Here is a 27324-nt window from a genome sequence, read left to right on the forward strand (position 1 = left end):
GCTGCGTTTGGTGGTCTCAAATTTAAGGAAGGGTGTGTGTGTGTTACAAACATTACACACATTCACTGACTAACACAGACATACGCACACACTTGTCACTCAGATTCATGGGTGTAGCAGCTAGAGGACAAAACCATTTATGTTTCTTTGCAGCTCTAATAATACTCCACTGTGGCAGGTGTAGCTATGGAGTTTTTATTACCCTAGTATATATGGTATACACTATATATATGCCCCCCTACATGAAGGTCCAAATGCTGTTTCAGACCAGTCTACACACTGCAAGGAAACTTTATAAGGAAACTTTATACTTTATAGAGCTGAGTATCAAACCTTAAAGGGACAGTTCACCCAAAATCAAAAATACATATTTTTCTTTATACCTGCAGTGCTACTTATCAGTCTAGATCAGTGGTTCCCAACTGATCCAGCCGCGGGGTCCAGATTTCTCCTCAGTCATTAGTTCAAGGTCCACGTATTTTAATATATTCAGCATCATATTCAGCATCTCTGTTAAGTAGCTGTCCATTATTAACTCGCTCTACAGCAGAAAATGCGCTTAAAAATAAAAGCTCTGTGCCGGAAATTTACTGTACTTCTAAATAAAGTGTGTTTTTTACAAACTTGACACATTCGCGAGTCAGTAACCCACTTTTGGGCTGCGACCCACCAGTTGGGAACCACTGATCTAAATTGTTTTGGTGTGAGTTGCCGAATGTTGGAGAAATTGGCCGTAAAGATGTCTCTCCAATATAATAAAACAAGATGTCACTCGGCTTGTGGTGCTCAAAGCACTTAAAAATACATTTGAAAAACTCAACAGCAATGTCTCTTTCCAGAAATCAGGACCAGCTTACCCAAGATAATAAAGGATGCCATTTATGTTTACATCTCATGATTTCAAAAGCCTCTCATCCATGAGTAGATGCACACTTCCTTCTGTGCAGCGATACAGCTGGTGGGTGTAGTTTGGTAAATAGAAAACAGTTCCTACATGAAACTGCTCACAACAAGGTCTGTGGGTTAGTTTCAGTAACCGGGTCATGATTTCTGTAAAGAGACATTGCTGTTGAGTTTTTCAAATGTATTTTTTGGCACTTTGAGCACCACAAGCTGAGTGCCATCTAGTGCCATCTAGAAGGCAGACATCTCTATGGCTGTTATCTCCAACACTTGGCATTTCACACCAAAACAATCTAGACTGATAAAAAGCACTACAGGTGAGAGAAAAAATATGTATTTTTGATTTTGGGGGTGAACTGTCACTTTAAAGGATAGGTTCACTTTATTTTTAACTTAAAGCAATACTCACATGCCCACATGTACATTTCAGGAGGTACTCGTCACTATAATTGTTTCTCCGTTTCATACTAGATGTGAAGAAAGTCCTTCTTAACATGATTCCAATATGAGTGAAAGGTTCTTTGATCCATCTGCCACAGCTCAGCAAGGAAACATTATCTAAAGAAACAAAGACTGTATTTTTGACGAATTTTGTACTTAAAAGATAAAATTGACACTAAAAAATTAAATACACCATATGATAATATCGTATAAATAACCCAGTGACTCTTGAAGCATTTGTTTCTTTCTGTTTTCACTTTGTCTCCCTCCACCAACGCCATCTGGTTGCTTTTTCAGTATCCATTAAGTGTAAATGCTCCTTCTGTAGAGTTATGATTAGAGACTGTCTCTACGTCCCTACACTCTAATGGATTTGCCAAAAAAGAGGCAAAATGCACAATAAGCAAAGGTCAAGATAAAAAGCATTATTATTATTTTAAATTTTCTCTATGGATATCATGGAATATGGTTATCATGGCCTTATCGTGACAGCCCGACATCAAATATTTTAAAGTGTCAAGTAATGAAAGTATTGAACACTTGGTTAGATTTTTGAGTTTGTTCACTAATTATTTGATCACATATTTAATTATTCAAGTCAGAAATGCAACAATTCATGACAGATTTAAAAACATAATCAGTAACATCCCTTTAAGATGAATGTCCAAATTAGAGAGAAGGTTAAAATAGAGGAAATAAATATACATATATAGATGCGAAACCTCGCTGCAAGGCAAAAGCCATATTTTGTCACAATTTATTGACATTCCATAGACTAAAATAATTATTAATTACTCGGGAAAATATCAGCAGAATAATTAGTAGTTTTGAGTTGTGTATCTACTGGATCGGCCTCTACAATACCTTCATGTGAATGTTCATAATGGTGTATAAAAGTATAAAATTAAACCCCCAGGACATGGTCTGAGAGAGAATGTGTGACTTTGTATGGGTCATAGTCTGACACACACACACACACACCGTAAACCTGACTAATATCAAACTTTCACACTCTGACATGCACTTAGAGCCCTCGTGATCCAGCAGCTGCTTCTCCATCTGTGTGGGATGAATTTCAGGCGTGTTGCATACTGGAAATGCTGAGACACTTTCACGTCCTCGTACAACCTTCATGTGTTCCTTGGACATGTCAGGAGTCTAACAACACACACGCACATACATACACGCAGCAGCTATTCCTTGTCAGCATGTGTAACTGGAGACGACAGCAAAGCTGAGAACGTCAACACTTAACAGTCTTTAAGTATGCTGAGCTGTACGTCGTGTTTGAAAGTTAATCGGCTTTACGCAGGCATGGACACAAAACCCGACCACAGTTTGGAGTCTCAGACTGGGAGATGAACGTGTCTGTAGTGAGTTTAAAGAACAGGCCTGGTGACATGCATGACTTCACACGTGATGAGCCTTGACAGTTATGAGCATCCAAAATGGAGCACATTGATGTTAGAGAGTGAGTATCTGACATAGTGTTGAGTTTGTGTGCTTGCCATTTGCCTTAACAAGAGTGCAGGGATGAAATTACCGCGGCGGACAGACTGCCTCTCTTTAATTAGACGTGTTTATCTACATGATACAGCAGTCCTTCCTCACCTCACCACACAGCCACATCAATCACACGTCACCAAATCTTGTCTAAGAAAAGATCTTTATTTATAAAAACAACAGTATTACCAGTTACATACTTTACTGAAAAAAGCAACTTCTCAGAGCCAAGGCAGGTATGAATGGTACATCATAATTTTACATGGATAGGCAACATTACAAATATATTGTGTGTGGAGAGTAAAAAACAAAAAAAGAACAAAACAACGATGATTGGTCTCTTTTGCCTTAAAAACAACTCAGGAGTAAAACTGGGGACTAAAAAGTTGAACAAATTGCATAATGCTCTCACCCACCGCTCCCATACATACAAAACCCGAAATAAAATACAAACAAACCTGACACAAAGTGGAAAAAACACAACAAAAATGGTAGAAATAAATGGAACACAGACCAAAATGTGCTTTATGTCCACCTAGCGAATTAAATAAAAAGTCAGCATCTCTCCCAAATCTGTCTGAGTCTCCTCTGAGTGAAGAAGCCTCACATATTAAAGTGTTTCTTTTTAGTAAATCGGCACGTCAAGACTGCCAACATGAGCGTTTATATTGCAAAAACACACAGCAAGTAGTGATTTCTTAAAGAATAGACAATAATTATGTCAAAGAGACCCTCCTAAAGTGTTCTTTAATGTCTAAATTAAGCATAGACTGTTTCTATAGTGTGAATGTTTTACTGTAGAATGGTTTCAGAAGCAGGAAATGTTTTAGTGGTTTGGTAGTGTACGATGCTCCCAGCTTCATAAATATAGTTCAGTGCCAAATTTGATTTGCTGCACTGATGTCGTTGGTGAAACCCACATCAAAATGTAAAAAACAGCAGCTCAGTTTTTTTATTTTTCACTCAGGAGAAAGGAAAAAAAAAAAAGTTAGCGAATAACGGTATGAAACACAAAAGGAGGCGATTGGTCCGTAAAAGCTAACGAAACAAAACAAAGCTTTGTCACAGGAGTAGGAGCACACTATAAAAACAGCAACATGAACGGATGAAATAATCAACGTGTGGTCTTAGGGGTCTGATCTGTGCACACACACACACACAAACACACTCACTCCGAGGTCCATTTTCCACACACTCACGGCCACAGGCTTCCTGTATGACAAATATACACACACCTGCCCTTTTCTTGTCTACACCTGTGCTCATCCCAACTGAGAGAAAATAACTCTAGACAGGAAAATAACTCCTATATAAACAACATTCTCAATCTACATGGTGGCTGTCGCTCTGTCGGTCCGTCCTGAACCTCCCAACGATCCCTGTAAAGGGACAATTTAAATTAATGAGCCAAAACTAATGCAGTCATCCCCATTTTCTTTTTATATACAGTATATACCCTACATAGAAGTCTACGTACAAATTCGTCATTAGGATGCGGGCGTTGGCATGACAAAAATTTACCAAAATGTTGACAATAGCAAGAAGAGAGAGAGAGAGAGAAAAAACAAAGCAGGATGACAACACCAGAATTAAATGATTGTCAACAAAGGTGATTGCCTTTACAGGAAAGTTATAATTTAAAAACTGAATATATTTCTGCTGCTACAATTGAATGAAGTTGTAAAAAGTAGGTGTGTATGTATCTGTAAGTGTGTGTGTTGCATGAAACATTTTGCCTGCAACATGGCCACTTTCTTTGGATGCTAACCCTCATCTTGTAATCCCATCTGTGTGGTGATAGAGAGGGAGAGGAGAGGAGGGGAGGGGAGGGGAGACGGGAGGGGGAGAGAGTCTGTGCATCTGGATCTTCTCTCCTCAGTAGCAGTGGTAGGGCAGGGATGGCCCAGTCTGGGTGATGCACACTATCAGTTTTTCTGAAGGAACAGAGCAAAATTACGTTGATTAAAACCGAGTCAAAACGTGAACACGACAACACAAAACGTGGGTAATCTGCATGGTAAACATGGAGGCAACACAGAGACTCACTATGTGGTATAAGTATGGCACACTGCACAGTAGTGCCGTCACAATAACCAGACGTTAAAGGGGAACACCACCTAAAGTAAGAACTTCAATATGTCATTTCCATGGCCTCAATCAATATCTGTAAGCATGAGTTACTCTCTGTCAAAGCCAGAAACCAGAGAAGTCTCAAACTTGTGATGTCATAGGGTATAAAGTCTGGAGCTGCTCCTCAGACAATGAAAGGGAGAATAATTTGGGGATCCATAGACTACATATACTCAAATGAGCTTTAATCTGTTGTAGTGTTCTCAGTCCTGAAACAGAAATGTACCAATACACTCACAACATTCCTCTGGGTGCTCTCAGTGTCATCTATACCATCTTTCACAATTCATCGTCCATGGAGCAGCTCTAGACTTTATACTCTATTACATCACAAATTTGAGTTTTGGCACTCTAGTTTTTGGATTTGGGAGAGAGATGTTCATGTTAACTAATATTTTCTGAACCATCGTAGACCATAGGAACAACATGTGTAATAATATCTAAAATTAAACTTAATAGAGTTTGAATCGGGTCCCTAAGGGAAGACTGGAAAAAAGGAAGCTGTATCTATTGCATGTCCTACTATTAGTAGCCAGGAAGATGATAACTCTATCATGGCTTAAACCACTTCCTCCTACTATACCTCAGTGGCATGAGAGAGTGGAGAAGGTATATGTAATGGAGAAGATAACAGCACACCTTCATCTTAAGATGGGCACTTTGAGAACAAGATGGGCTCCCATAAGTGCATACTTAAATCTGCCAATGTAAAACACTGTTAAAGTGTGCTGTCTTAGGAGAAGTGTCCGAGTGTATTTGTGATTTGTGCAGAGGAATATTAGAAACAATCCAACGAGACTGAGTTGTTTGCTGAACTGTTATTGGTTCAACTGTTTAGTTTATACATTTCTTGTATAACTTTGGTTTCTTGTGTGTAACAAAGAAGAATCAGATGTAAGCAAAAATATGTGTGTAAATACATACGAATGCCAATAAATTCTTGGTCTAAAAAAAAAAAAAAGTTCGAAACGGGTATTGAATTTTATTGTAACCTTTAAAATAAGAGACTGACATAAATTTAATTAGATTTCCCTGTAAGACATTAGTAAATCACACTGGCATTAATGGACAGTAACTAAAATTACAGGCAGGCTACTATTACAGCCTTGCTTGATAAAAACTGTACCACTTATTGAATTTAATCACATGTATCCTTTGACACGCTGAATTAAAATATGCACTAATATTAGGGGTGGGGGAAATAAAATCAATACAGCATAGTAGCGTGATATTTTGTCTGGTAATACTGTTTCAGCACATGACAACAATTATTGATTTTTAATGTTGCAAATACAAATAAATCCTTTGGTAGTCTATTTGAATAATAAAACAAATTGCTTTTCAGTCTACTAGATACATTTTTGCTGCAATAAAAATTATTGAAATGAAAAACTTAACCCTTAAAACTTTATCTTATTAGATAGAACACACGTTGACCAATTTTTGGGACATTATTTGCAGTTAAAAAAGGTAATAAATCACAATATATACATTATCAAAATACTCAGCGTATCGCAAATCCTTTAGAATCGCAATAGAATTGTCACACTACATTACCATTGTAATATCATATCGTGGAGCCTCTTGTGATTCCCTGCCCTAACTAATATCTGTCCAAAAATCTTGTGCCTTTCAGCATTAACTAGAGGAAATGCTGCTTGTATCTACCATAGAATTAGGATCCCCATTAGCTACAGCACTGCATCAGCTATTCTTACTGGGGTCCAAAAAACGGACTTTACATAGTGACAATGTAACCATCGTAATTTAATTTCACTGTTTTTTTCTTGTGTGAATTCTAGTGAATTAAGTCCATTCATACATACAGTAGCTCAGTATTGTCCTTGCTTTCAGTAATGTAAAATTTCCTTCTACAGCATGTCTGATAGAGCAGTCATGTCGGGGTCATTTTTCATGACAATTAACTTGAGTCTTTTTTGCTAACAAGTAAGACAATTTATGTGGGGGCAAATAAAAATGGATTTGAGGCAAGTAGATTTCTGATCCACCTTCCTGACCAAGTGACATTTTGTTGTTAATAAAATTAGTGCAAGTACCAATAATAGATTATTATTTCAGAGCTACTTCTCCAAATAAAAGCATCTGCATTCACTAATTTTCCCAAAATCTCAATTAATCATTCTTCTGACAAGTTTATTTTATTGCATAACAATAATTCTCAGACTACTGTAAAGTAACTTGATGGCAGGCAGGCCATAAAAAACAAAATCGAACATATGCGGCTGTAATACCCTGCAGAGCCACAAGAGTGCACTGAAATGCAAATGTTAGACTACTGGCAACAGGTGACAAAGGACAGAGCAGCTGAAACTTGGATCCAGGATGAGTCCAAAAGTTAGTCAAACATTTCACAACATGTCAACAGTATCAAACACTACAACACATTCCTAAAGTGAGTGTAAGTCCACTCTGGCTTTTGCCACTATAAAAAGACACGCACAACTATTTGAGAGGTCAAAGATCACACTAAGTGTCATGTTAAAATCTCTTTGGCAAAAGTTACAAAGATCATTAAGACAAGTTTTAAGGACTAGTTTTACAACACTACATCAAATGCATAGTGTAGTGTTACTTACAGACTACACTATGCATTCGATGTTGTGTTGAAGAAATTATGATCATTTTTATACTAAAATTAGCACAGGGATTATAGTCAAAGCTCTGGTATTGTGACGACACTGCTGCACATACAACAGTTATTATTCTGAGGATTTACGTCTTGATTATCAGCTTTAGGTTTATCTCTACACTGACAGACTGCATGGACGACAACGTACGAGGAGCACCTTGCAGCATACTATACCAGCATGTACACATCACAGCAGGGAATCGTATAGTTAAATATCAGTACAGCAGAACTCAAGTGTTTTAGTACGCCACCAGGGTCTGAGGTTATATAAGGCAAAGGAACAGTGCTCATTGAGTCCATGCAGGACAAGAGGTGAGTTGGACATACCATGCTGTTACATGCAGAGGGGGGTAGAGGGGAGGGGGGGAGGGCTAACCATCGTAGGAGTCCAACAGGGGCAAGGAGCCCTTTCTGCCCCCATACACCCCTCGCTGAGAGACAACCAGAGAAAGAGAGAGAGAGAGAGAGAGAGAGAGAGAGAGAGAGAGAGAGAGAGAGAGACAGAGACAGAGACAGAGAGAGAGAGAGAGAGAGAGAGAGAGAGAGAGAGAGAGGGAGAGGGAGAGATGTGAGTGTGAGAAAAGAAAAATGTCAGTAATTGTGAAGTTTTAAAGGCTGCCAAAGGAAAAGATTTAAGTCAGGAAATATTCACAGTGGTGCAGGAGATTAGGGGTTAGTGTCGTTAAGTGAGCAGTCCAACATGACATTACAGGTATGAGCGTGAGAAAGATTTAAAGTACCGGTAAAGTGTCTGTGGTTTCGTCCAGAGTGTGTCTTCTCTCCCTCTGGTCCAGTGTAGAGTAGGCCTCTGAGAAAATGAGACAACAGCAATGAGGATTAAATCAGACCACATCTCATTATGACTTTGATGAAATAGTATTGATATAAAGCAGTGATGATAAATGTACTAACCCGGGCCAAGGTCATTTAGTGGAATCATGTCCCTCTTCTCTCCTGAGATGAAGCAAAACACAATCACAAGTTAAATTAAACAGTCTAAGCTTTTTTTCTAAGTTTTTTAAATATCTCTCAACACTGTTGTAAAAATTTTAAAGCTGGAGTGCGTGACTTTTGTCTGGTTGTGACAGTAATTGCACAAACACTGTCAACAAGTGCTTATGACTTATGCCTGCAGGTGAGCTCGACACATCTCCCCACCCCAAACAGCGCTCTGTTCCAAGTCTTTTTTTGACATTAATCCTTCCTCTGAACGTCAAATCTACTTCTCTTTACTGCTCTACTGCTATCATCTCTCCCCTCTTCCTGTTTTACAAAAATATCTTTATGTCAAACTGTCAACATGCAGTGTCAGAAGAAAACATTAGTATCACAAATATGCAGATGACGTATTGAGAAAACAAAACAAAAAGCAGTGTCAAACAGAAAAAGACAACACAAAAAGAAGCAAATAAATTAGTCTACTCTCCTTCTGCTCTGACCGGTTGATGTAAAATGATTTCTGGTGCGCCTTCACAGTTAAGTCGCCCCAGACGCCCAACACCACATCTCTCTGCGTGAACTCATTTGGCAAGGCATTTACATATAAAAGTCCCGCACTCCAACTTTAATTATAAATTGTTTCTTGTTCACTGACCTCTGTCTAGCAGTGGTGTGGTGCTGTCTTCATAGGTGCCGTTGGCTCGGGTGCTCGGACCGTTGGTGGTGTTGAGGTTGACCATGAAGTCCGTCTTCTTCCAGCCGTCTTTCTCAAGAGGCTTGCGCAGCTCTTTGTGGGCCCAGATGAGCTGCAGCACCTGGCCGGCCCCCCGAACCTCACGCTCTGAGCGCTTGCTGTAAGATACACACAGATACTGTATGTTCACACATTTACCAGAGGTGTAGTTTTTGCTTTATATTTTGGCACAGTTGTCTTTGAAAGCCAGTTTAGGCCCGTCACAAACAGTCAGACCCTTGACTTCTCAAAAACTTAGAGCTATTTAACATCTACAACTATCAAAAATAGGCGATTAACTAATTATTTAAAGCAAATTAATCTTGCTTCTGAGTGAACAGGAGTTGGATAGTTGCAAAAACACATGTTCACATTTTAGCTTTGCTTTTTCACAAAGCCTCAATAATCTTCAATAGAATGTTTTCATAAATATTACATGCATGTATTTATGGGTGGCTCCATAACAGAAGGAATATCTTCATTATAAACTGCCAAAGTATCTGTTTTATCTGTCTTACTAGAATAAAAAGCATTGTCGCATATCCAACACTGTTTGCTACAAGCTGCATTCATAGCTTCTAAATTATGAAAGCACACTGAAAGCACTTTCTTTAACTGTGTTCTTAGCTCACTTTACAGAACACACTTACCCGTCCTTGTTGATGAGCACCAGCCTCTCAATGCCCTGCGAGGCTCTGAGGGTCTTTGCTGCCTCCACACTGTTGCCTAGCACCTCAGCCAGCGTGCTCAGTACAGAAACCACTGTCTCCTCTGATAGAGCTCGCCCAGACTGACTCTGGCCTCCAGGCAGGTTGGCCACAAGGTGAGGCACTGCATGCAAACCTGCAGGAGACACACAGTGAGGTAAGAAAAATGATCTTGAGTGATACAAATGCAAACATTAAAAATCCAAGTCCAAATAATTGCACACACTTTCCAAGATGCATCAAATATTGCATTTAGAAGAAATGTAAATATACAGCAAGAGAGAAGGGTATGACAGAGTATTTTGTGGCTCATCTCATTGCATAACACAACATCCTTACCGAGCAGTTGGCAGTTACGGTTGTCGATGGAGAGGTTCCTCAAGGCTCCGGACATTGCTCTAACAACACGGTCGTTGCCATGAGCCAGTAGCTCTGCCATCATGGGAAGACCCTTCTCGAGACGCACTGTAGCCCGGATATACCGACCATACTGAACAACAAGCGAAGAGAGAGAGAGAGCAATGAATATTATTTTACATTGACAGCATTTTCATTAGAGTAACTTCACGAGACAGTGTCATGGACTTTATCACAACTAACGAATCAGATTAAATTTACTTCAACAAACCCAAAACTCTCATTTAGACAACACCTGAAAAACTACTAAAAATTTCCCCTTTTTTAAACAGCAGTATTCAAGTTTGTTAAGAAATGGTACTTACAGTCCATCTGCCAGCACAGAGGTTCTGAATTGCACCAGCGGCAGCCTCCAGCACCGAGGGGTTCTTGCTCTCTTTGAGCAGTGATGTGTAAACACGGACCACCTCTGGTTGGAACAACAGCTCGTAACCTGAACTCGGCAGAGAGAGATGGGTGTTAGTTTAAGTTGTAGACTGTATATAAAGATGGACGAAGCCTCTCCGCTTGTTCCCACTGCATAGAAGTGCCAAAATATCCCAGAAATGGGTGCTGCCATCTTGCGCTGGTGATGTCATTTTGGGCCAGAGTCTGCGCAATAGTGATCAGGAAGTGGAGCTGTGGTATCAAGCTTCCACCCACAGCACCTTTGATTGTGAACACACTGGCTGACACACACAGCTGTCAATCATGACATCACACCCCCTTTTTAAAGCATCAAATAACAAACACATGAACACACAAATGCGTGACAAGAACTAGCTAAAAAGACAGCAACAATCTTTGGGAAAACTGATTTGACGTGTGCTTTGATCATTTAGTTTTGCCCACATCTCATCTGCTGACGTGGAGGGGGAAGAGTTTATGACCTAAAATGCAGCCAGCCATCAGAGAGCCATCAAGATGTTTTGGCTTCACTTTTTAAAAGCTGTCATGTCGTCCATCTTAAGATTTACAGAGTCTGACAAACTTCAACATTTAAGCTGGACACAGATAAATCAGATACCAAAAACTACTTCTACTAGCTGACCTCGTATTTTGATAATGTCCAAACTTAACCGGAACCATTTATCCCTGTAATTAGGACACATTTTACACACTGTAGCCTCAACACCTCAAAGCTTTTTAAGCTTAAAATTAATAATAATAAAAAAAAAACAACCTTCTATTATCCACTAGTTTGGAACTTAGCTGATATTTTAGGCACGAAATTCAGGAAAAATCATTTAAGTAAACATTAACATTTTCAGCTGGCTTCCCAGAAATCCATTTCCCAGACTAATACAAAAGTTAATGTAGATATCTGGTGACAAAGGTCCTTAGTCCAGAACTCTATTTTTATCTTATCTTGTTTGTGTTTAGCAGTAGCAAATAAAGTTACAAACTGTGCTAAATGGGGCATGAGGTGATTTGTACCTTAGCATTTAAGCTACTTTTGGGACTGATCAATTATTTATCTGATCAATTATAAATGATATGAAGGGAAAAGAGAGACGCATACCTTTGGCAGGTGTTGTCCTCTTTGGAATGTCGATCTGCTCTGCAGACCCGTCCTCTCCATCCTTCTTTCCTGCAGCAAGAGATGAAATAAAAAGGAGAGAGAACATGAAAGATTGAGCTGAACAAGTAACACGGATTATGTGAAGCTGGTTGAGATGAGCAGTCAGACATCCTCAGTCCTCTATTCTGGTACAGCGTTATGTGAAATGCGACCATGCAACCAGTGGAACAGGCACTGTGAACATGCAGTATCGTCTGCGTGACATCGGGTGATCATGCTCATGAGCTTGATGTAAATTCAGCATTATTCTTGTTTCTTTAGCCAAGTACTGTTCTGCGTTAGTTAAATGAGAAATGACAGAGTGGTCAATACTTTCAAAAGTTCACCAACACTAATGAGGAGAATCTTACCTTTTGAAAACCACTCATCTAAACACAGCAGAGAGAGAGGAGGATGAGAAGGAGGGTGGGAAGAAAGATGGAAGGGGAAAGGTAAGAGGAAGGAGAAGAGGAAAAGGAGGGAAACAGTGGTAGAGTGTGAAAAACAGCGACAGGTGCTTCCACCACCAACAAGCTCAAAGCCACCAGCAGATGCCCATCTTTCAACAGCGAATTGCACGGACACAGTGGAACTCAAAGCTGTAATAGCTGTCTGACACTCACCTTTGCCCTTTCGAGAGCCGAAGCAGCCACCTTTGTTGGCAGGGGGCGGTCCCTGGTTGAGGGGCGTGGCCTCTACATAGCGCTCGCAACCGGGGACTTCACGGTGAACGTGATAGGACAGATTCCTCAGGAGGCAGACACAGTTCTCCACCAACTGCAACAGGTGGAGAAAAAGGGTTAAGATGATCAAAGTTGGAGACTAAGTAAGAGAGGTGCTTTGGTTTCATGGGGTTAAGTGTGACTTAAGCAAACAGGTACCTTGTTATCCACATCTTTGCGGTTGATCTGTGATTGAACAATGTACATGAGTGAATCCACCAGTCCTGTGCATTCTCTCAGCTTTCGCCTGGCCTCGCTTCGTTCTGAGCTCACATTCCTGTTAGACAGAGGGAGACATATAAGCACATAATTGCATGTTTCCTTCTCAAAATAGTCTCTCTTTCTCCTTGTCCGACTTTCTCCGCTTTCAGTCCATCAATCCCTCTGCGTACCTAAGGCAGCCAGCAGTGTTGGTCAAGGCGGTCTCCCACTCCAGATGGCGTGGTTTGCAGCTCTCTTCTCCTCCGTTGCTCCCTCGCTCCCAGCCAGAACGGGGAACGACCACCTCGTCAGCTAGGGCATGCAGGGCGTGGTCCACAATCTCCATCTTTACGGAGTCGTGGGATGAAAGGTTCCACAAGGTGCCTGGGACAATATAATAAATACTGTTACTATCACTGCAATAAAAATGACAGTTTGGCCCTTTAAATAACAAAATACATTCAGTGAGACCTTTTGTCTCATCTATTGAATTTGTGTTTCTTCTTCTCTTTTGTTTTGTCAATACTTAAACATATTAGCATGTTATGTGACGGTTGTTATGACCTAAACACGAGCTTATGGCAATGGTACATTCATAAAGACATTATAAAATACAATTCAAGGACTTTCAAGTACTTTTTCAAGCACTATTTTGTCATTTTCAATGACTTTACTCAAAGTAAACAATTCATGTCATTATATATATTTATAAAACATAAACACATGATGTGATCAATGTCTCTCTTTTCATTCTTATCACGCTCTTTTTAGGCATTACTGTATAAAATCCTCACAAAACCTGAATGGCATGAGAGCTATTGTGCTTTCACTATAATTGACCACTTTCTGGCACTTCAAAAAGTTTAAATCCAGAGGAAGTTTCAGAGCGAAAGCATCCAAATAACCACAGAAAATCACAACAACTGAACTCCAACTGGGTGAGCAGTGTCCTCATGCCTGCCCTACACCTACTTACTGACTGCACATGGTGAGAAAAAGTAGAGACCCTGCTGCACCTGCCTGATATCAGACAGAATTGTCAACTTGTTGCAAAAAGCTGGCTCATTAAATTAAGTCATGTTAAGTTTAACCATGCCAACATAGCCCTACTGGTTTTGCTGGGGGTTTAAGAGTAAAGCAAAGTAAAAATGAACTACGATGACAGGCGGGACATCATCAAGGCGAGGAAGAAAGAAGAGGCAGAGCGCACTGCTGGTGACACATTAGATTTTGAAAAAAGAAGAGCAGAGTGATTTATGATTCTGTGCAATTAATTATAATGACGTGATGAACAAAAGTACAAGACAGAGTTACACAGTTTGTTTGAACTTATAAGGATTTTTCAAGCACTTTGTTAAAAAAGGGGCTATTTTCAAGGCATTCAGTACTCGATTTCCCCCATTAAAATTATATATGTGTATATATACACAAACACATAAAAACTCCCCACAAATGATCTCTGTGATTATCACATGATGTTGATACCTGTGATAGTGTCGGTAAGGTCCTGGTCGTGGGTTTTTCTCAGTAACCTGATCAGAGCAGGCACTCCATCGCAGTTCTTGATGGCGATCTTGTTGTCTTGGTCTCGCCCGTATGAAATGTTCTTTAGTGCTCCACAGGCCGAGTGGTGCACCTCCTTGCTGGGATGGTCCAGCATTGACACCAAGGCTGGGATGCCCTTTAGGCGACGCACCTCCGACTTCACCTAGACACAAATAATCAAGCTCACATGAAGGAATCGCCAAATCGCCACAATACAAAAAGATAAATATCCGTTAAATACTGTAATTCTGCATTTTATTGTGACCAGTGTTTCACCTTATCGTTTTTGAATGTGAGATGCTGGAGGAAGGCGGCAGCGTTGGTCTTGACAGGGTCCAGACGGTAGTTCAACATGGCGATGACCTCTGGCAGCTCAGGCTGTCTCCATGAAGAGGGAGGAGGCTTCCTCAGTGTGCTGTCCAGTGAAGCCATGCTCCCCCTCTCCATCGTCATGGGAACACCCCAGGCATAAGGGTCAACTCCTCCGACATCACCATCCAAAGTGTCCTCACAGCTCCTGCATGTCGCCAAAGGAGATGAATACAGAAACATTTGTTAGGTGTTGTTCAAGAACCAAATTTAAATGTTTCAAATTAGCTCAGCAGGGAACGTTGTGACATATTGATGATATACATTATCAGTGTTGTTTTACCTGAGTCTTCGTCTGTCCATACCAGCAGGGCCAGGCCCTAGGCGTGGCATGGTACCGTAGCCCCCAGGGTGAATGGGTGGAGGCCCCATGCCATAGTCATCATATCCCACACTGCGCTGGTCATCCTCCAGAGCGTAGTGGCCTTGGCCATATCGCATCTCCAAAGCTGAGCCCAACGCCCTCATCCCCCGGCTCACCTGGGGCTGTGCTGCATATGGGTCAAGCTGCTGACGGCTTGGGGCCCGGTAGCCAGAGTCCAGGGTCCTGTAGCCGTCAACTGGCCTGGGGGAAAAGGGAACGAGGGAAGTGAACAGAGTTGTTAAAGTGAGATGAGATCCCATTACATTAACTTTTTCCATAAAAAGAAAAAACAAAAGAAGGACATCAAAGTTAAACCACTCTGTCCACAATGTTTTATGGAGGAAATATTCTTGTGACCACGTTGAAAGGAACTGAAACATCAATAAATCTCTTTAGCAAATATACAGTGCTTTGAGTTTAGTGTTATTTTGTTTTGTGTAAGAATTGCAGTTGTAGTTACAGATCTTGTTTAAACAACAATGATCGGAGGTTTAACTGTAGCGGCTCAAACTCTGGTGTAAATGATCCAAACATGGTTGGAGCATGTATTCATAAACTCATAAAACAGTTTGTGTGCAACAGATGTACAAATGTGATGCATTACGCTTTTGTGTCCACTCATGAAAACCCAAAAAACTACAGTGACAGTTTGGCTTATGGGGATTGGTACCAAGTTAAGCTCAAATGCTGAAAATCTGACGGTACTCGCCATTTTCCAGTATGATAGGGATTGTATTCTTCAGAGCCCGACAGGGCAGCATTAACGCCTACAAGTGTTCTAGTCTGCCGTTAAATGCCAAAGGAAGTACAAGTGAGACTGCAGTGGAGGCTCTGCCTTTTTTTTTGCCTGTCTTTTCAATGGCCACTGCATATTAACACAGTAATACAAACACGAGCAGTTTGACAAGACACTGAGCGTCAACTCTGCACGTTTCTGTTTTTCTCACATAACCCACATAGACTAGAACTTCGCATTTGAGAAAGGTCATCAGTGATTAATAATAAAATTTAAATTAAATGTTTTCAATAAAGGAGTATCTGTTTAAGTACATGGGATATTGCCTTTTTTCTAATTGTGGAATTTCACTGGTATTGATATCTAATACGAAATTTCTGTTACCGTCATATGCCTAGTGGCATAAAGACAACATATTCAGATAGTTTTAACAACAATCACAGGAAAACATTCACAGCACTCCTTTGTGAAGGGGTCTTGTACCTGTAGCGTTCGTCCATGTGCGAGCCCCTGCTCAGGCTAGTGTATGCCTCCGATGGTGGGCCACCCCGGTAGTCATCATAGCCCACAGGACCATAGTGGTAGTTTCTGGGCACTGTGGCCGTGGGGTAGTCTGCTGGTACAGCCTGCCTGTAAGGACGGTCCAGTGTGGCGCTATAGCCACCCATACCAGGCACCGACAAGCCCCCATCAATGGACATCGAGTCAGAAGGCAGGACTGTGCGCGAGATTGGTTTCTTCATCTGAGGCAGAGCGAGATGGGAATGATGTATTAAAATATATTATGGCAAAGAATAATGCAGTGTTTTAAGATCCTTGGATGTGTAGCTAAATGAATCCATCTGTACCACTAAAATTTTAACTGTCAACTTGATTCTTTAGACAAGCCTTTGCAGAAAAGTCTCATGACATCACATGTGTCATAATCACTTACGCCATTGTCTGGCCGCCGTGCGGTTCCCTCATCAGAGAAGACTGAGTGCACTTCCTGGGAGTCGTCCTCTGGTGTGTAGCTCTCATCGAGAGCGCCGTGTGCAGGGTCCACCATTCTGTACTGTAGCACAGACACATCACACATTAATATTCTTAAATCACTAACACTTACTGCTATAAATACAAGAAAAAATAACATTTACTTAATAAACTACAACATACCTGTGTGCCGTTTATATATGAGTCAGTCAGTTTCAGCCGTTCTATGTCTGCATCCCCTAAACGCCCGTTCTGACATAAAAGAGAAAGACCCAGCTGTGAAATTTGTATTGTAGAAATTTTAAATGTCATACACTTTTGCTTTATCAGTACATAAAAGTGAGGCTGAAGGCATGATTCCCAGTAACCAGTGCTGTCTCCTTTCTTACAACCTCCCAGATGATATTACTGCTGCTGAAGCACATTCACTGCTGACCAAACTGTCCCTGCATGTTTATGGTCTGTGAATCACTGCCAGACATGAGGGAGGACATTTTGGAGTGCAGCCACTCATCCTCACACCCTACTTCCTCCTGCTGTATTCTGTTACATAACCAATGACTGTCACACTGTATAACTTGGACACTTTCTACCTAACCCTGAGTAACACTCGGTTTTAAGCAACATAACCACCTCAGTTATCAGCAATACTCTCAAGCTGAATCACTGTGTAATTGAGATACTGGAACTCTTTCCCAGGAGCCGTTTCAGCACACTGGGTTACTATCAGTTTCAGTATTTCTTTGACACTACTGACTAATACAAGAAAAAACAATGTCATGAACCTTATCAAACACTGACTCCCACTCAGTTTCCAGTAGTATGTCGTACTGCACTTGATATAATGTCCACAAGGAGGCAGGGCTGTTATTAAAAAGCAATGGGGAAGTGCAAGTGTTGCTCTACAACAAGGAGGGCATGCTTCCTCTACAGCTGGCCCTTCCTATAATACCACCTCATTTACCAACAACCCTGTCACGGTCCTGGAAAAATGCTCATACTGTGAGGTTGGCAAAGCACAAGAATCTTCATCAGCATGATTATTTTTAGAAATAAAACATGCACAGTTCGCACAAGGCCAAAAGCAAAGATTCTTGCCTTCTTAGCCTTCATCCTCCAGCTGCCATACACATTATCAAATAAGTCACCTTCAAGGATTCAAAGAGACAAAACACAATGTCTAATCCATGTCAGCGAGCCCTAATGGAAGGAAAATATTGAGGAATAGATTTCAAATGCGGTCAGTGTACAATGCCAAAGGCTTGAAGACATGCTTAAATGTCAACCTGTGATTACGACACAGAATACGACCTTTTGTCTTAATGATAATGGCTCTGTTGTTAATTACTGCTGCCTTCAGGCACCTAAGCAAAGTTTACCGGTATCTGATTGTCAAGTCATTTGGTAGAGACAACAAAATGGGACAAGAAGGCAACAGTGGGACCACGTCCAAGAAAATAACTCAGCTGTAAACTAAAAAGCCAAGTGAGCCTCTCACCCTCAATCAAAGCTATGTTGTCCATTTTTTTATTCATATTTAGGAACAGTACTGTGAGCTCACTTCACAGCAAAATAGCAGTTCAGGACAGGTGATTCAGTTGTTGCCTAGCAACAATTAAGTAAAAGACACAGCAACCTGCAAAACACGCTCTGATGGGAACCTGAGAGCATTAAAACCCCCAAGACAGGGAAGCTGACCTTTACCTGCAAAACAGATCTAAATCATAATACAGTAAATTTAATGGAGAATCAATTGAGAAACTGTGGATAAAATAATGAGTTATGAATGTCTGTCCTTAGTTCACTCAGCAAATTAAATACCTTAGACAGTAAAGTGACAGCTGATGTGGTAATAACTGGTGTTGAAACTGTTTGTCTGTTGATATTAAGTCTACTGACAGGAAATCAATCTGCTACTTTTATGACAACTGGTTGATCATTTAAACTATTTTTGAAGCAAAAGTGCCAAAAATTTAACAGTTCTGACAGCTCAAATTTAAACATTTGTGTTTTTCTTATATCCTCTGTGACAAAAAATAAACTTCCAAAATAATCAGCACATTAATCAATAACTAAAGTGAACTGAATGCAACTTTGAAGGCATGCCAGCACATCTGATGGTAGACACAACAACACAGCCTGCATGTGTATATCATCTTATCGCCCAATCCTAACACAGGCCACAAGGCTGATATAATGTAGCACAGGGCGTAACAGATACCAGTGATTTTAATACACATTTTCATCAAATGGCTTGCAATACCATGGATGTTCAACACACAAAAAGATAATTGCATGCAAAAAGGGGCTTGATAAATGATTTAAATAAGGAAAACACAAAGACAAAATTCTTCATGGTGAATAAGAAACCACAATGGATGCAGGAGTATGCGACATGCATAACAGATGACCGCACTCTGTACCACGACATGCTGGAACAGAGAGGGAAATAACTGAGATGCCACAGTGGGGGCTGACAAAAGGTGTATATGTGTGTGTCAGTGTGTATCCTGTAAGTGACAGTAAAGGCATGCAGAAAATGTGTGATGACCATCTCAGGCATGTTAAAAGTTGTGGATCTACATGCAGGCGCGAACTGATGTGTTTGCAGATGAAGGCCGAATGGCAGAAGGACTTCAGAGACACAGAGTCAGTGAAGAAAGACTTTCAATGATGATGCAAAGAAACGTAGAGGGACACAAACTGGCCGAGCGCTGGTGGAGAGGAGGCGGGCGGAGGCAGAGAAGGGATGAATGATGGATGGATGGAGAGAATCATGATCCATGGATTGGACGTCAAGTGAATGTCAACGAGAGACACTGGATGGGGAGTTTTTTGTTGGGGAGCTTTACCTGTGTGTGAGGGAGGGGGCGACCCAGGGCCGAGGGGCTCGTTGCGGGGAGGCCCACTCTCCTCCTCTCCTCCTCCAGCGCCCGGGTCAGCTGTTCAAACTGCACCTCCTGCTCCCTGACCGACTCCAGCAGAGCCGCTGCGCTCTCACACTGCTCCATACACACTACACAGCCCCAAGGGGAGAGAGGGGGGCGTTACACACATCCATACAGCCTCGTTCACACTACAGCACAGGGGGAGGGTGTCTAACAAAAACACAGACACACCTCTCCATATAAAGTAAGCAAGTTCCGATGGTCGCAGATTTTTGTGGGCTAGGGGTTACCTTATCCTCTCTGAGTCACCTGCTTTGCTTTGGTGACTGACACTGAGATGCCCTCTTGAAACTGACACCATTGGGATTGCACAACACTTCCTTTGAACTCAATAATGATTATACAGCAGTGGCAACTGTAAGGACATGTTTGTGTCTGAAACTCAGACAAAAAAAATTTCCCCAACTTACACAGGATTCTTGTGGAAAACATCTATTCCTTTGAAAACCTGTCATGGTATAATGACTCATTCATTCAAGTTTTTATTTTTTTCCCCACACAGAGACTTTAAAAGTGGCTGACTTGCTCCAATTTCATGCCTCCTTTAGGAATACCCGGAAAATGTCAGCACTGAAGAAACCTGCATCACAAGAAATGTTCTGAATGCATCACTTTTAACTGTAAGTGCAACTGTGAAATCATTCTAGGATGGCGCTACGTAAAAAGAAAATGCAGCAGAATATTAAACTACTTCATTAGTGTCATTAAAGGCATAATTCACATGACACAATACTATAAATTTCAGGTCTGACAGTAGACACAATATGAGCAAAACACTGCGTGAGAATAGTAGTGATAATGGAGGGGAGAGTCTTTACCATCAGGGTTTTTGTAGTAAGCATTAATACTGCAACATATTGATCCTGATGGTGTGGAGATTATTGCAACATAACATTGTTCAAGACCACCAACCCCTGCATGCAGATCAATGAAGTTATTACCACTTAAGGCATGCATGGAATAACTTTCTGGGCTTTTTCACCCTCTCAGACACCACATCAGAAAAAACATTCTTACATACAGAAGGCAGATTAAGATTTTTGAAAATAAATCCTCTGCAGTGTGAAGTCTTTGCAAAGCAAAACAGCACTGATGCATTGCCAGAACACTACAAGCAAACTTCCTTTTAAAGGAAACACTGCATGTTTCTCCACATTTGAGAAGAATATGGGTTGTCTCACTTGCATAAACATGTTTATTTCATGGATATACAATTAATGTGGTTTACAAAGTCATGGGGGAAATGTTTAGTTGGATTTTCCATACTTATACATCACAAATTGAAACTTAAACCACCGATTTTAAATCCCAAAAGTCTGGTGTCATGACTGTTTTATCCGCACAGGCTGCATCTGCAGCATAATTTAGGGTGATACAGAGATCTGCAGTGTACAACAAACTGTAAGAACAAAGAGGATGAGATAAGGCTGGGTGTTTTATTTTCGATTTCGATTTTTGCTTTGAAAGATCATGACAAGATAACTGAGATAAAATGATTATTGTGGCACATTCCGTTTCGAAATGATGCTTTTGTTTTGTCTTGTGTTATAAATCCAGTCCATGCTGCCAACCCCTGTCCATCACAGCAATGCATTAGTGTTGCTAACTTGGTGACTTTACCACTAGATTTTGTGACTTTTTAGACAATGTAGACACTTTATTTCCAAAAAATAACCAACTGCGAGTTTTTTTAAGTTCAATTAAAGCATGTTTTCAAAAGTAAATAAATAAATAATTGTGAGCTAAATCGAGCAGCCCTAGGATGCGGCCTATCACCTGAAGAGAAGCACCTTTCATACTTTCTGGGGGGATCTTAACATCACAACACACCACATTCAATCCAAGGAGAGCTGCATACTTGTCTTTGTGAATAAAACACAAACACACTCTCAAAGAATCTCAATTTCAGAGAAAATCAGAGATACACACCTTAACCTGTGGGCGTGGTTTGGTAGTAGAGGTGAGAGATCACACCAAGGTCAGAGGTTGAGCTCTAGTTGCTCATGGGTAGAATGTCACCGAACCACCAAGCCCAGAAACAGGGAGGAATGGACTGCAGAAAGAGAAAGACAGAGAGGTGGAGAGAGGAAAATAATAAGCAGAAAGAGAGGGAAATATTTTAGTGAAGAATGAAGGCACCTCGGTTTGAAAAACAGCAACATAGTGAGAATACCATACGAGTGTGTTAACGGGGTTGTGTTTGCTTTGCGAGCAGAAAAAAAAAAAACACAGCGAGAGACAGAGACATACAGTAGCTTCAGCCTTTCGACACACCCTGTATTTACACAACATTTGGCCTGCGCACGGCAGCAAGCTGTGGGAAGTTGACCAACCTGCAGCTCTTTCTGGGCCACAGAACACTGACTGTCAGCAAAAACAGAAAGAGGGCTTTAGAGATAGTAACATCCTTCAAGAACCATATGTTCTCATATCAGCTCATGCTTTTCTTCTCCTTCTTAACCTGGCTTTTTTCAGTTTTTCTTCCAGCCGTTCCTCTCTAATCAGTCTTCATCTACCTCTGGCCTATCTCCGTCAGTCTGCTACTCATGTTCTTTCAACTTAACTGCCTCTTTATCCCTCCCCCTACGTCTCTTTGTTATCTTGGCTGTGCTCTGAGAGAAAGACATTGTTGTGGCAGAGCCAAACAAGTGGAGACTCGGATCCTCTTATCTGTTGATACACCCCTCCGCTACAGCTACCCGGCTCCTCTTCGGCCCTGGTTTGAAAGGTGAATAAACACAGGCATTACCACCCACACACACGCGCACGCACACCTGTGTAACTGGTTGGACAAGGTAGAGGAGGGGCGACCCGATTTCAGTTTCTCAAAGCCTCTCTGTGTCTCACCAACATGCACAGACATACTCCTCTGACAATCCGGAGTGTAAGTCCACAGCAATTTGGGCAACAAACATGGACCTGCATTTATATTTCAGGCAGCAGGTGTTTTGTGCACAACAGGTAGGGTGTTAACAAGGATAGGATTTCAAGTTGAGAGAGGGTGACGAATGACGCAGAGTTTCACCTGCATCAGATTGTGTAAACAGAAAAAGAAAGACAGACATGGTGATATGACTGTGTGATAGACAGACTATTACAACACCCTTTAACTAGTAAAATGAAGCCTGCAACCGCTGCGTCGATTCCTGTACGTCTGCCAATGACTAACACACATTCACACACACGAATGTGACCTGTGGCTTATTTAAAAAAGCTCCAGTTCGGGGTGTGCCCAGTGTGGGAAAAAAGGGAGGAAAGTGGGATGTCCTGATGAGAAAACAAGGAGTGGCTGAGGCTCATTTCACAAGACAAAGGAATTTGTCATAACCAAAAGCAGGATTTGCATGCGGGATAAGGCTGGCTGACAGGAAGACATGATGTCACATACACACACACACACTATCCTTTGCTTAATGGCTGTGGCGCCCCAGAGCTATAACCTCCCACCTGAGCAAATCACACACTGCTGTCCTGTACCACTCATGCCTTTATATGGTCATAGCCAGGACAGGGCTGGTATTACCCACTACAGACAGACGGAGATGAACAGGACTGCAAACAAATAAAACGAGGAGAAAAACAGACAGTGAAAAACTCAGAGACAGAGTAAGAGGGTAAGCTGGAGCGTAAGATGGGGGGGTTGAGATAAGGAAAGGAGTGCTGAATAAAAGATAAAAGCCAATCTTGCATTCCTAGCATTGTCTCTTGCCAATTCAGCACAGCAGCCCACCCACTCATCCACTGTAGAACGACCTTAACAGGACACTGGCTAATAATCTTTTAGAGATGTGTGTTTACTGTACTGTTGCAGTATTTTAAGGCAAGTTCATAATTGCAATAACCCAAACACAAACTGTTTATCTTACCCTCTTTTCATCTGGCATCATTCCATAATTTTAAGCCACATGTAAACACAGCCTCACTCCTCATGTTATCTCCAACGGAGCAAATTATCATCACTGACATGCTACATACTATCCTGTTTCACTAATGAGTGCAACTGTCATTCATACAAGATAAATTATAAACTGTGATTGATATTTCTTGGCAAGTGTACTTGGGAATGTGATTCTAAGTGTGTTTCTGTGTGTGTGTGTCTGTGTTTTAACCACAGTCAGAGGAGGGAATTTGCAGCTGTCAGTCCGGGAGGTTGGTGAAACAATAAGAAGTTTGTGAAACCGAGAGCATGAACGCAAGTGTGAGAAGAGCTGGAGAGCAAGGAGGACATTATTGGACATATTTGAGTGCGAGTGCATCTGTGTTTGTCTGTGTCTAGAGGGGGTCAAGTTAAAATTGCCCTTAACCCACTCGTGACTTCTGTTCTCCATCCGTTTTTCCCTTTCACAGCTGTTAGTTTTGGCCTTGAAAGTCAGCGGTGAGTTTCGTTGAACAATGAAAACAATCAGTGCTGTCCAATTGCCTCTCCCCTCCCCTCTTTCCCACTTCCTGAGAAACAGGATGTTATGGATTCGACATCAGAGATGAGTAAAGGGATGCAGCGGCTAGCTGAGCTCAACAAAAACCATTTTCCTCAACAGAACTGCTGGTACACAAAACCGCGAGAGCCTATAGAATGGACACTTTAATAAACCACCTGATGGTTGGAGGAAGTTTTTGTGGTGAAAATCCCCAATGGTCAATATGCTGATCACACGACCACTAACAACTTCCTGTTTTGCTAATATTGTTCTCCATCTGCTGTTTTTTGTTCTGCTTTCATGACCTATCAGAAGCAATAATTGTGAACCTATGTGGCCACATCATCACATCTTTTTAATGATAAATTAAAACACTTTGTTTCGTTCCTGTAGTTTAACCACCGAATCCTCATTCTCGCTAAAACAATGAAGTCGATTGACACGTCAAAGCTAGTGGCACAATTAATTGGTTCCAATTTTTTAAAATGTTAATATATGTTGTTTTTCTTACTCCTATATTGATTATCTTTAGTTTTTGACTGTTTATTGAGACAAAACAAGCAAGGCTTTGCCTCGGGCTCTGGGAAGTTGTTTCACTATTTCCTGACATTTGATCAAGAATATAATCTGCACAATGATCGACAATGACAATAATCTTTAGCTGCTACCCTAGTTTTTCTCTAAGATGACAAATTATGTCCAGGTAAACCACTTCAAGAAAAGAAGAAGAAAAACAGCAAAATGCAAACATAAAATTATTAGAAATCACAAAGAAACTAAGAATGGAAGAAAGCATTTTTGTCATACATGCTGATTCTGAGCCCTTATTCACTAAACATGTATATTAAGACATGTAAAGGTTACTGTAAGCAGCCAAGCACAATGTTTTTAAAAAGCTGTAAAAAGGTGAAAGAACAAAAGTGCACAGATGGGGATTTATGTTTGGCTTTCCCAAACACAAGGCCAACAAATGGTCAAGAAGTCAAGCACAGTGCCTTAAAGTCAACAACATACACACACCCCTCAAACATCTGATGGAGCCCTGACACACCACGAGTCACATATCTCCATCTGATTCTGCAGCCATCAGTCAGCATGACTCACTCAACTCCGTCAGAAGACATCTGCAATCATACACACATGAAACCAACAATACAGCCTTTGTCGACTTAATGAAACTCTGGTTAATGCAATAAGCGCCTACACCTGCCATCTGCGGCAAAAATTCCCACTGAAACAACACACTCACTGTCAAAAAGCACATGTGTTCACGTATCTCGAAGTAAGGGACACTGCAATTAACTGATAAGTTAGTGTGATGCTACCGGCACTGGTTTAAGCTGAGCGTGGCTTGTAATGGGATTGAAGCTTTAGTCTGCTAATCCACTTACCGCCTAACACATACACACATGATGTTAACATGCACGCAAGCACGTAGACAAACACACACAGGTTAGGCCCTTTGTGGATTAACCTGCACACCTTAAGAGGGCAGACACAATTGCAGTCGCCGTTGGAAGCATGCATCAACAATCAAACACTGTCTAGGAGACAAGTGAACAAGAAAGGCTGATACCTGGGTGTTGTTCACAGTCACACACGGTGTTATTAGAGGTGGCACTTGAGGCACATTAAACAAGCCCTGACCCAGTGATACCTACAGCCATACTGTGTAAACTTAAACCAAGATAGTCCTAAGGCCCACAGGGAGGGCAATTGTATAAAACCAATGTTTACAAGGGGAAAACTAACTAGTTTATCTGTTCACAGTCAAGCTGACAGTTATCCCCACCCAGGCATTTTCCTACCACAACAAGTTCACACAGGACCCACCCAACAGGTTCACAGGCGGACAAACTTTGACTCCCAGCCCATGTGACAGACTGCAACTGGAAGACAACCACTCTTTGGACGGACTCAAATACACAAAACTGGCTCAACGTATACATGCGTTGTCAAACAAGTTGCGGGGTTTGCATTACCATAACCTAAACTGTCCTCTCCGGGGCTCCTTACAAATGATAACCGTCGCAGTGTGAAAATCTACTTATCTGCTAAGCTGATAAAACTGTCTGCTACCGACTTTTTATACCCAAACATTTCCCTCTGGAGCCGCCACCAGCTAGTATTTCCCTTATCTAACAAAACCCCACAGACTGTCGTGAATTGATTTGCTAACGTCATACAGCAATCTAGGGCAGGAGCGACGAGCAGAGCTGGCAGCGTTAGCTAAAGCACAGAGGCAGTAACAATAAGACGCTGGTTTAAAATGACTCTCACGAACAAAGACTCGCGTATTTCAGCACTGAGTTACTCGGTGCTTGTGCTAACGCCACTGCCCAGATAAATGACAATGCTGGAGATCAAATCAGCCCAGTTGGCCATAATGCTCGCTCAGCACCCGCATGACCTGGTTTGGCTGTCTTGCTACGTTAGCATCACAATAACCCACATAGCCGACCGAGAGCGGTGCCAACAGCCAGGCTAACGTTAGCATAGCAAACACAGATTAGCCGCAAGTTAGCTCGTGTTTAGCTTAGCGGCATTTTAAGCTAATTTAGGCGGCGTTCTCGGTTTTAACCGTTGGTATCAACGACTCTTTTTCACCTGTTAAAACAGTGTGCACGGTAGACAACAGGCCCGGGGGTCACGGTATGAACTTTTAACGTTAGCACCGTCAGCTAACGCTAGCCTTGGGGAGTCGTGTTGCTGATCTGTCGATGATGTGACCACTCCTTGCCAACGCTGCAGTGCACCCACTATCTGAGGAAAAAAAACCCGCGGCCCCCGCTGTATGAGCCATATTGTAACATTTATGAATTAACTCACCTTGCTCGTGGAAAGCCTGTCCCGACCCCTTTCAGACTATTCCGTTTTTTAGTGTTTTCTCCCCTCTTTTCCCCTCCTTTCCTGGGTTCTGGGTCAAGCTCGTTAAAGACGAAGCGACATCACCGAGTTTTCTATCACAGAGAGGGCGGGATCAACAAGCGGCTTTACCGTAAAGATGGCGCACGCAGAATTCCTTCTCTCATACAGGTGTTTGTCAGAAGTTTCTAGACTGGCACAGGTACTCAGCAGCCAGCAGC

General features: G+C 41.5%; 1 protein-coding gene across 7 annotated transcripts; it reads right to left on the minus strand.

Annotated features, from left to right (window-relative positions):
- Positions 1–2991: 2991 nt before the first annotated feature.
- On the minus strand, positions 2992–27214 carry LOC117260794 (catenin delta-1-like). Of its 7 annotated transcripts, none has more exons than XM_033632897.2 (21): positions 27068–27214; positions 21750–21873; positions 19725–19888; positions 17056–17124; positions 16835–16954; positions 16384–16643; positions 15084–15365; positions 14708–14948; positions 14372–14594; positions 13078–13270; positions 12845–12962; positions 12587–12740; positions 12335–12352; positions 11925–11993; positions 10729–10856; positions 10346–10496; positions 9950–10142; positions 9222–9418; positions 8540–8581; positions 8368–8435; positions 2992–4781 (listed from the first exon to the last, which is right to left on the minus strand). In XM_033632897.2, the coding sequence occupies exons 3-21, from the start codon at positions 19881–19883 to the stop codon at positions 4773–4775; spliced, it is 2694 nt and encodes an 897-aa protein (XP_033488788.1). In that variant the 5' UTR covers positions 19884–19888; positions 21750–21873; positions 27068–27214; the 3' UTR covers positions 2992–4772. The 7 variants fall into 7 exon arrangements, with proteins under 7 accessions (XP_033488788.1, XP_078025496.1, XP_078025494.1 ...); XM_078169368.1 differs by lacking the exon at positions 2992–4781 and adding an exon at positions 7955–8058; XM_078169370.1 differs by lacking the exon at positions 12335–12352.
- Positions 27215–27324: the final 110 nt, after the last annotated feature.

Source organism: Epinephelus lanceolatus, chromosome 7 (assembly GCF_041903045.1).
Source record: "Epinephelus lanceolatus isolate andai-2023 chromosome 7, ASM4190304v1, whole genome shotgun sequence".
In the NCBI taxonomy this organism is placed as follows: domain Eukaryota; kingdom Metazoa; phylum Chordata; class Actinopteri; order Perciformes; family Serranidae; genus Epinephelus; species Epinephelus lanceolatus.

What these genes read in the sequence shown, in the direction of transcription:
- LOC117260794 (XM_078169368.1), bottom strand. Translation starts at nt 19,883, where the DNA reads ATGGAGCAGTGTGAGAGCGCAGCGGCTCTGCTGGAGTCGGTCAGGGAG. An exon ending in GTGCTCATCAACAAGGACGG is followed by an intron (nt 9,419 to 9,949) that starts GTAAGTGTGTTC and finishes TGTATCTTACAG; the next exon opens with CAAGCGCTCAGAGCGTGAGG. An exon ending in AAACCACAGACACTTTACCG is followed by an intron (nt 8,059 to 8,367) that starts GTACTTTAAATC and finishes GTTGTCTCTCAG; the next exon opens with CGAGGGGTGTATGGGGGCAG.